The sequence below is a fragment of the Mustela putorius genome, unplaced genomic scaffold (genome assembly GCF_011764305.1).
Source record: "Mustela putorius furo isolate JIRA1106 unplaced genomic scaffold, ASM1176430v1.1 tig00000139_pilon_pilon_pilon, whole genome shotgun sequence".
NCBI classification, from domain to species: Eukaryota; Metazoa; Chordata; class Mammalia; order Carnivora; family Mustelidae; genus Mustela; species Mustela putorius.
In genome coordinates, this window is record NW_025421293.1 from 6,029,476 (window position 1) to 6,039,888 (window position 10,413).

General features: G+C 58.1%; 1 protein-coding gene across 4 annotated transcripts in view; it reads left to right on the forward strand.

Annotated features, from left to right (window-relative positions):
- The window catches only part of BAZ1B (bromodomain adjacent to zinc finger domain 1B), a 67,914-nt gene extending 60,105 nt beyond the window's left edge, over positions 1-7,809 (forward strand). For 2 of the 4 annotated variants that reach the window (XM_045074964.1, XM_045074966.1), the window contains 4 exons: positions 1,015-1,127; positions 3,941-4,086; positions 5,132-5,235; positions 5,534-7,809. In XM_045074964.1, coding sequence (XP_044930899.1) covers positions 1,015-1,127; positions 3,941-4,086; positions 5,132-5,235; positions 5,534-5,891 — 721 coding nt within the window. In that variant the 3' untranslated portion in view covers positions 5,892-7,809. The other 2 variants (XM_045074965.1, XM_045074967.1) reach the window with 2 other exon arrangements.
- Positions 7,810-10,413: the final 2,604 nt, after the last annotated feature.

Consider the following 10,413-nt stretch of genomic DNA (forward strand, 5'->3'; position numbering starts at 1 on the left):
AGAATCAAGTCCAAACTGCCTGGCCTCGTTTCGGAGACTTACACAATTCCGGCCTCCGTTTTCGTGAGCCCCTCGCCGCTGCCGTGTGCTGTCTGCCCGCCCTCCCCCACGTATCCTTGCCTGTTGGGCTTGCCTCCTGCCTGGGGGTGGTCCCTCTCCCTGGAGCTGAGGCACTGGCCCGGGGCCTGCCTAAAATGGGCCTGCTTTTGTGAAAGGTTTTTAAATTCTTAGGGTTGATTCTTTCTCTGTTCCAGCCAAGCGTCCATCTCAGTCTTTCTGTGTGTCTTGCCTGGCATGGGACCGTCTCCCCACGAGGGTGTTAGTGTCCTGAGGGCAGGGGCCGTGCTTTGGTCTTCATCCTCATCCCAGTGAGGCCTCGTAAAGATGCCCGAGCCTTGCCGAGTTAGTAGCGATGTTCCCATGTTGCAGTTGGAGGTGGTGAAAAGGCAGCTCGTAGGCGCTCTGGCGGGTCTCCGAGGGGGCAGCGCTGTGTGACCATGACCCCGCCTCTCAGCGCTCCCCGGTTCCTCTCGTCCCCCCGAGCAGCACTTGGAGCCAAGTAAGGCGCACTGCCCTGAGATGGCGGGGCTCTGCACCAGCTGTTCTGAGCCGGGATTACCACGGCTTTGCTGTGACGGCCGCCCGCAAGCTGTTCCGCTCCTGGAGGGAGGCCATCAAGGTGGCGGAACACCTGTCCGGGCTGTTGATCCTTTCGGTCCGCCCAGAGTTGGGAGCAGCTTTTAATAGCTGAAATGTCACATTATCCGGGTGATTTTGTGAGACAAAAGGAATAGGTTTTGTATCGGTTGATGTGAGGAGAGCCTGGCGGGGGAGGCCTGCTGCTGACGCTCGGGCGCTCGTGCCGGCGCCCGTGTCCTCGCCTCGGGTCCGGTTCCCTCCCCTCGCCATCAGCTCTGCCCGGTCTGTGACGAGGGTTCCCCGTGGGACTGCGTCCTTTCTTAGGACCACTTGGGCCTGGAACCACGTTCCCTATCTGTGTTTCCCTCCCTCCAGGAATTACACGGAAGAGTCCGCCTCTGAGGACAGCGAAGATGAGGACAGCGCTGATGAGGAGGAGGAGGAGGAGGAAGAGGAGGAGGCGGACTACGAGGTGGCCGGGCTGCGATGTAAGGGTCCCGTTCGCCTTCAGGGTTTTCCGGGCTGGCTTGGGAGGCCCGGGTTGGCAGTAGCCGCCCACCCAGCTCTGCCGTCGGGCCGTCTGCTCTCTCTCTCTCGTGGCTGTGGGGAGACTCCGCTGCTGTGGTTTTAGAGGGATTTTTAAGGTGCCAAGTAACCACCTTCCTGGTGGGAGGTTGGATGGCTTGGTCTTAAGAACATTTCGGGCCGAGGGGCACCTGGGTGGCTCAGTGGGTTAAGCTGCTGCCTTCGGCTTGGGTCATGGTCTCAGGGTGCTGGGATCGAGCCCCACATCGGGCTCTCTGCTCCGCAGGGAACCTGTTTCCTCCTCTCTCTTTGCCTGCCTCTCTGCCTACTTGTGATCTCTCTCTGTCAAATAAATAAATAAAATCTTTAAAAAAAAAAAAGAACATTCGGGCCGAGATTTAGTGGAATTCAGAGCCCCAAATGTGTTTATGTTCATGTACAGTCTGCTGGGGCAGGCCGCTCAGGGGGTGGGGACAGTGGGGACTGGGGGTAGGGAAGACCTAGGCCTGCGGGCCTCTCCTAACAGCGGGTTTGGCCTCTGCTGCAGCGCTGGTTTCAGAGAAGTGATCTTTCCTCTTTGTCATCGTGTGCAGGGGCCTAGCTTGGCTAGTTTGGAAAGAGAAGACTAGTTTTTTCATGGCTTCGGGTGGTTGGTAGGAAGGTTCAGATCCTGTTTCTCACTAGATGCCCGAGGGGAGGCGTGGGGGGCTCTTCTTTACACTTAACCTCTTTGACTACTCTCTAATGGCCATTCTTCAGGAGTCATTTTCTTGGGTAAACCTAAAGCCCTGTAGCTTGGCCCTTTATAGCCTCTTCTGCAGAACAGACCAGACCCTTCCTTGTGGGTTAGTGGGAAGAGATCACAGATCAAGATTTTGATAGGGGTTTTGGTTTTTCTTTTTTTGTTTTTTGTTTTTTTTTTTTTTTTTTGAGAGAGAGAGGTCAGAGGCAGGAGGCAGAGAGGCAGGCAGAGAGAGGAGGAAGCAGGCTCCCCGCTGAGCAGAGAGCTCAATGTGGGGCTCGATCCCAGGACCCTGAGATCATGACCTGAGCCAGAGGCAGAGGCTTTAACCCACTGAGCCATCCAGGTGCCCCAAGATTTTGATGAGCTTTTGAAGAGATGGTACAGTCCCAAGGTCATAGCACTCGGAGCGTTGGGAGCCTGAGAAGATGCTTGGCCTGACCAGTCTTGCAGCAGGGGCGCCGCTAAAACCCGGAGCGGTCTGGGTTTGCACGCCCACCCCGTCCTCACAGTCGTGCAGGGCTCTCTCCATTGGGAACACCTTCCCTTTCTCATTCCTGAGGGCTCCTTCCGTTTGTTCACAGGCATGATCTTGCAGCTGTCCAGGGTCAGGAGAATTGTAGTCCCTGAACCCCAGATTCCGGAGGGACTTCGTCTGCTAGCCAGAGAGAGCGACTGGGGTGCAGGCCTGTTCGGGACTAGGTCCCGAATGTCACAGGGTGCTCGTTGTGTTGGTTTTCAGAGTCGTGGATGCTTTCCTCTTGCAAGTTAACGGTTTTCTTTCCAAGAAATCGTTCTCTCTAGGTTTCTAGGGTCTTAAGGAGTCTGGGAAGTGGTGGTACTTGAGAGCACTTTGTCTTCTCCACCGTGTAGGCTACCGGGAATGTGGTGTTCCCTGGGTCCCACCTCAAGGCTCTGGGTTGGTGGCCATCTCTAGCATTCTGAGTCTCATCCTTGGTTTCAGCTGCTGCTTCTCTCTTCCTGCCTGGCCTTGAGCTTGGAGACCTTAAAATAGCCAGTGAAGGGTTATCAGGGTCTAGAAGTAGAGTGAAACATTGTTTATTGATTCTCTCCATCACTGGCTCTGTATACCTCTTTGTACAAATATCACCTCCCTACTCTGAAGGGAAAATGTGTTCAGTGGAGAAGCCCTTTTTTTTTTTTTTTTAAGATTTTATTTATTTATTTGACAAGAGACATAGCGGGAGAGGGAACACAAGCAGGGGGATGCGAGAGGGAGAAGCAGGCTTCCAGCTGAGCAGAGAGCCCAATGCAGGGCTCGATCTCAGGACCCTGGGATCATGACCTGAGCCGAAGGCAGACCCTTAATGATTGAGTCCCCCAGGAGCCCCTGAGCTAATCCTAATGGAGTGTCGTTCCCTGGGGACGTACTGAGAAATGTTGGTTTGTCTGACATCGACTACCTGTTGTCAGCCTGAGACACGGGTCATCTTGGGGACCTTTGTATTCCTTATTCTCCCTTTGGGGGTGCTGGGCAAAGCTCTTATGACAGTGGCCTGGCCCACTATCTGGTTTTCAGAAATGCAAGAAAGCAGGACTGGGCCGAGCTTAAATTGGGTTCACGGAGAACGACTTCGAGTAGGTTTTGGTTTTGCTCTCAGAAGATGGTGGTGGCAAGTGTGGGATTCCTTGGGGAACTAGGAGGCGGGAACTGCCCTCCAGCCAGATGCCACCTCACACTTGAGCACGCGGCCTCTCCCGGCCTGCGCCGCCTCGCCGTGGGCCCCTTCAGAGGCGCGTTCAGGGAATAGCTGTGATCGGGGCGGGGCGGGGCAGTGCTGTTCGGAAGGGACCGGCCTTCCCAAGGGGCGTGTGGCAGGGCCCCGGCAGCCGAGAGGTGTCCATGCGTCTCCTTCTGCACCTTTCAAGTGTCCTGTCGGGGCAGGAGGGAAAGGGCAGGAGCGCCTTACGATCAGAGGGAGCTGTCGCCCTGCTCGACCAGATGCTCTCTGCGTCCCGCAGATGTGCTCCCCTGTCCCCCGTCAGCTCTGAAGTCCGCATTTTCTGTTTCAGTGAGACCTCGGAAGACGGCCCGGGCCAAGCAGGGCGGCCTCCCCGCGGCGGCGAGGCCGGGGCGCCGGCCGGGTAAGAAGCCACATCCCGCCAGGAAGTCTCGGCCGAAGGCGCCGCCTGTGGACGACGCGGAGGTCGAGGAGCTGGTGAGTGACCCCGGGCGTCCGGCCGGCAACAGGTGGGGCCCCCCTTTCGGAGGCGGCCGCGGCCCACGGGCGGGCCTGCAGGCAGCCGGCGGCCCCGGCCCCCCAGGAGCAGCTATGTCCGGCATCCCCCGCTCAGCCCGCGGACGTCGTCTCCCCGAGTTAATAGGCAGCCTGTGACTCGTTAAGGCTTTTAAAATAGTATCCATGTGTCTCCAGCAGCTCTGAGGGGCTGGGCCTCCGTTGTGGGAATGTCAGCAATGTTGGCGCCTCAGTCGCTCTCGGGTCTTTTGCCCACAGTTGTTGCGGGAGGGGCGAGAGCCTCCCCTCTGCTCATCAGCCAGTGTAAATTTAGTGGATTTCTTTCAGATTTCACTGGAGCTTTAAAGAACAGTAAGAGGCTCCTGGAAACATACTTATTTTGGCAGAGCAAATTGGGTTAGGGGTGGTTTGGGGGCATAAAGCAAGCCATTAGGGAGCTCGAGGGCATTGCGAGATGCTTCTGCTGGCCCAGACCTAATTAACCCTTCAAGCCTGGGGCTCTGATCGCTGAGTCACAGCAGCGATGGCTCCCTGGAGGGGATGCCCACCCTTTCCTCCTCCGCCACTTAGCTCCCGCGTGCTAAGCAGGAGGGCGCGGTAGAGGAATCGTACCTCTGGCCTTGCTTTCCTCAGAGCCGCAGCCCCACAGTATTGGCTGCCGGTGGTCCCCGTAACCCCAGGTCTGTCCCTCACTGGTGTGCTGGTGACGGTGGCCTCTCTGGCCGACCTCGGGCAGGACCACTGTACCAGGGCAGCTGCTGCCTGCCCTCTGCCGCTTTGAGGAGTGTCCACTTTGAGGAGTGTCCGCAGGGGTGGGGCGGGGGGCTGATGGGGCTGTGGCTGCCCCCCGCCCCCGGCTGAGCGCGCTCCCTGCCTTGAGCGCCAGATGATTTTGACCATCTCTGCTCCGAGACAGTGGTTGAACTTCCTTTTTCTTCTTTTCAAACGATATATAGTTTTCTGTTCTGTTAGACCTGTAATAACGTGTCTCTTTCTCGGGTGCCAGGTCCTTCAGACCAAGCGGAGCTCCCGGAGGCAGAGCCTCGAGCTGCAGAAGTGTGAGGAGATCCTCCACAAGATCGTCAAGTACCGCTTCAGCTGGCCCTTCAGGTGCGTGGGGCATGCTCGGGCACGGGGAGCAGGACCAGACTTGGGGGCGCTCCGCGCGTGCAGACAGGCAGCTGCTGGGGGGCTGCCGAGCAGAGGCCCTAGGGACGGCCCTGATCCTTCTTTAGGCCGTGTCTGAGTGTCGGCGGCGTCCCGCCCCAGACTGGCAGAGGCCGCACGTCATCCGGGGTCAGCACGCCTTCTCCGCGCCGGCTGGGTGTCGTGGGAGTGGTGGTCCGAGAACAGGTTTCGGTCTATCCTGGAGGCTGCGCTCAGATCTCCGTTCGCTGCTTCTCCACAGGGAGCCCGTGACCAGAGACGAGGCTGAGGATTACTACGACGTCGTCACTCACCCCATGGACTTCCAGACAATGCAGAACAAGTGTTCCTGTGGGAGCTACCGCTCCGTGCAGGAGTTTCTCGCCGACATGAAGCAAGTGTTTGCCAATGCCGAGCTTTACAACTGCCGAGGCAGCCACGTGCTGACCTGCATGGTGAAGACCGAGCAGTGTCTGGTGGCTCTGCTGCATAAACACCTGCCCGGCCACCCGTACGTCCGCAGGAAACGCAAGAAGTTTCCCGATCGGCTTGCTGAAGATGAAGGGGACAGTGAGTCCGAGCCCATTGGACAGTCCAGGGGACGAAGGCAGAAGAAATAGAGGCGGGGCCCTGGTAAGGGCGGTGGGGGGACCGGAGAGAGCCGGGGAGGGCGGGAGGGGGAGGGAGAGCAAGACGGCGAAGAACGAGGAAGGGAGGAGGCCACGGAGGAGGCCACGGGGAGTCCGGAAACGCCGCCATCCCGGGCTCGCGCTGCCTTGCCCAGCTCTCCGGGGGGCCCGAAGCAGGCAGAGTTCTTTGCAGAGCCTGCTCTTGGGCTGGTGGTCTCTGCCCAGAGCTCCTGTGGGCAGTGGGCCGCCTTAGCCCTCTGAGAGCTACCAGGGAGAGGCCAAGGGCATGGCTTTCTTGTGGGCTCACATCCTTTGACTTGCTTCTTTCCTGCGGCTCCTCCTGCTTTGGCCACCACGACAGTGCCGAGCCTCTGGTCTCCGGGGAGGGAGGACAGCATTCCACGGAAGGGTCGGGGTAATCAGGCCAAACGGGGAGGCGGTGTGGATTTTTTAATTTCTCTTTACACACAGTCTTGTTTCTTGAAGCCCGTCCTGCCCCTCCCCCTTCAGGTGACGGTAGCCGTGAGTGCCATTCCGCATTCGGTGTTCACCGGCATCAGGAGACACTCGTGCCCTCTGAGTTGTTGCTCTTGGCAGAGTAAAGGGACATGTCCTGGAGCCATTCCTGAATACCCCTCCCCTTCTTTGTGACGGCTCTCGCCCCTCTCCCGCCCCACCTCACCCCTACAAAATCAAAAACAAAAAAAAACTGAAAAAAAAAACCTAAAAAACCCACAAAGAACCTAAGGCACTTCATGTAGAGACTGGAGCCCTGCTTCTCATGGTGCACGTGACCTTCACCTGGCTGGATCTGGCCAGAGGGGTGTTGGAGCCCAGCCCACCCACACACCAGACACAAGCTCTTAGGGGAGCAGAAGAAAAGCAGGAAGAATTTAAATGTTTAATTTTTTTTAAATGGACTTTTCTAGTTACCGAAAGTTGCTTGTTTCAGCAGTGATATTGTATAAAGAACATCTTGTAAAATACTCCTGTCATCTTGCTTTGGCACATGTACAGTACAGTTTATACGATAACGTGTTTGCTTTACTTCGCCCGGCGCCTCCCTCAGCCCGTCCTCCGCGGGGCAAGCGGCGGGGACCCGGCGGGGCGGGGACGTCCCTCTGCCTGCCCTGGCAGCCATTTCTGCCTTCTCCATCTCCAGCCGCCTCCTCCCTCCTCCCGAGCCTGTTCTGAGCCTGTTCTGGACTCGGATGCGGATGCAGATGTGGAGCTCCCCGATCGAGAAGCTGAATCTGGCAGGGTCCGGGGCCCTCCGGGGCGGTGGGGGGGGGGGGGGCTCCGCCCGGCCCCTCCCGCTGGCGCCAGTCCTTCTAGTGAGGCGGGACTTCGTGGTCTTTCCCTTTTATGGCAGATTTTGATAAAAATGCAAAACAGGGTTTAATTTTCTTTTCTATCAGCTTTGAATTTAGAAAATGTGAGCACCTCAGCTCCTCTGTACCTATTTAAGTTAAGGGAAAAGCTGTCCACCAAGGGGACTGCAGCTCCGAGAACTTGAGAATGAAGCCTCTTAATACAGAACTTCAAGGTGTGGTCCCTGCCTCACCCCGCCTGCCCTGCCTGGAGGCTGGGGGTCTGCTCCAGTGGCTGCTGGATGGGGTTCCGGCCCCTGCTCCCACAGGCTCGGGCTTAGCACTGATGCTCCAGTTCCATTATCCCAGCCGCCGGCACCGCGCACCGCCTCTGACCCCAGAGCCGGTCTGTTCTTGTTCGCAGTGAGACTCCTGTGTTCCCACTTCAGTGACACCTGAACTGTTTGTGGTTGGTTTTGTTTTTTATTTTTTTTTCTTTTCTAATTGTCTTTAAGGAGGAAGGGCCCCATTAAAGGGTAAACTTGTAATAAATTGGAATTTCAAATAAACATTATGTACTTGTGTTTATAAAGAAGAAACGCTTCTGGTGAATCTTTGTCTTTGCGGGGAGGGAGCGGATCGTGCAGAGTCCGGAGAGCTGGTCCGGCTGCCTCTTGGAGCAAGAGGACATCCGACGCGTGACCTTCAAGCTTCTGGCCTTGTCCCTAACCCCCTCTCCCCAAAATTTTCATTAGAATTGTAGGAATTCAGGCAAAATGCTCTTAAAGACTCCACTGTGGGCATTTGTATAGCGCTTGAGGACTTAATTTTGGGGCAACTCCTGACATTTTACAACCCCTGAAGGAAAATTTCAAGCACTCGACACGGAGAGTGAAAACCATGAACTCCCATTCCCTGCAGCCGTTCCCCCCGCACGGCTGCGTCTTCATTTGTTTTCTGTGCTGAGGACTGTTGAAGTCCGAGTGCTTGATCCGCAGTAGGTCACTGCTAGGCGGCCACCAGCTTGCAGAACTCAGATGCTGCCGAGCCCACTGTGTGTCCCCATCCCCAGAGAGGTGGAACTCTGGCTCTGGGCCACCCAACCAAAAGAAACCAGAGGCGAGCCCGAAGCCCTGGGTGCAGGTTCTACCCCCGCTGCTCTGTGGCCTTGCTGAGTGTGGGCCTGGAGCCAGGCCTGCGCCAAGCACTGGGGAGTTTCAGTTCTCCGGGGGCTGGTGGCGGGGTGGGGTAGGGGGCACCTGCCCCAAGGTCAGCTCCAATGTGGCCAGCGCTCTGGCTCTGAGGAAGGGAGCTGTGTGACCTCTGAGCATTTCCTACACGGTCACAGCCAGACACGGGGGTCTGGCCACGTCCGCCAAGTCCTGTTCCCCAGTGGGTTTTGCAAGGTGCCCCAGGATGGCACCCATGGGGCCATGTCTCTTCATCTAGGGTGCCCTGGTCCTGTTAAACCATCAGCCTCCCTGCCAAGGGTGTGACCTTACGGGAGCCACCTGACGGGGGCTGACTCCTGCGAACGGGGGAAAGAGTACTTTTTCCTGCAAATGGGGGCCTGAGCAGAGCCCTCCCCCTCGTCCTGCCCATGCTGCCGCCTCCTCAGACCCTGTCGCTGTGGAGGCCGCGGAACTGTGTCAGGGGTGGCGGTGAGGTGGGGTCTGGATACGGAGCCGGGGCGTCCTCAGGCAGGGCGCTGAGTGAGAAACTCAAGCCGGGCAGGAAGGGGGGTGCTGCTTCCGTGACTATGCAGGGGTGCGGCTGAGAGCAGGCAGGGAGAGCAGCTACTGACCACCCGGGACCACCGCTGCCTCCTGGGAACTTCGCACCGTTAACGTGGAACTAATACCAAGGTCAGGACTAAGAAGTCCCCTTACCTCGGGCCTCCCCCACACAGGTTCAGCCGGCGGGCCAGGCATGGGCCGCAGGGAGTGTGCAGATGTGCGCCAGGGCCGTGGCTAGGAGGGGCCAGGGGCACCCCGTGCACAGGCCAGCAGGTGTTGGTTTCTGAGGCGCTTCCCCTGGGTTCTGGAATTTCCTTTGCGAGGCTTGGGGGAGGCCCCGCTGTGGGAGGGGTTTCTCTGGACAAAACCGCCCTAGGTTCTAACACCTGCCTTCCCGCTGGCATCCCGGGTGCGGTGGAGATCAGAGGCTCTGGAGGCCGCACGCTGCCTGGCCGTGTGAGCTCCAGCCCCAAGCCCTCCACGCCTCCCCTGTGTCTAAAACGGCAGAGGAGGATCCAACTGAAGCCTTCTGTAAAAGGTCTCCCTCTTCCCTCTCCTCCACGCTCTGGGACTTTTCCAGTGTCCCCCAGTGCTGAGAAGCCACAGGCCACCTCTCCCCTCCCTGTTGTTCTGGAAACCCAAAACTTGTTTCTGCTGGGCAGGACCTAGCTGACCACCACCGCTCCCTGGCCACTGACTGGCAAGGGACAGGGGTGGACCGGTACCACTCCTAATGCACATGTCACCTGCCTCTCTCTTCCCTGGTCTCCAGAATCTTCTTTGACTTCTGCTGCCCCTGCTCCCCTCGGCAGCTTCAGCTCTGCTCCGTGCAGACCGGCCCGCCAGCCCAGTTTAATGCAGCCACTTTGCCCCCCATCTGTCCCGGGCCCCTGTCGCCTTCAACAAGTGCAATCACTCAGTCAAGGACCCTCACAGGGAGTGATGAGGCTTGGCTTTACTGATTTAAAAAAAAAAAAAAAAAAGGCCAGAGGACTTCCTGTGTGCTCCGTGAGGGGGAAGGCTTTGGGGAGGAGTGGGGGGGGGGGGAAGGCTATGCAGGAAATGCATAAGCACAGGTGCCCAGCCCCCCCACACCAAGAGTTCCCCTGGGGGTCAAGGCCAATCCTTGTGGGAGAGGGACAGCCCTTTACTCTCAACTCCCGATGGGAATTTGACACCACCTGTTTGATCTTCAGTTGGTGTCTTTCTTGTCCCGCTGCCCCGCTGAGACTGGTGGTTGGTGCAGGGCGAAGAGCTCCAGTCTGAGAGCCTCCGGCTTCGGGAACTCAGCCCTACTACTGACCGGGAACAGGCGTCCTCGGAGGGGAGGCTGGAGCCTTGGGGCCTCCCGGCAGTGACACAGAGTGCTGGCTTGGGATGGTGACAAAGACCCTCACCTGGCTGAAGCCACAGTGGCTAGAGCAGAGGCCAAGATGGGGCTCTGGGGTCTGACCCCCACCTGCGGCC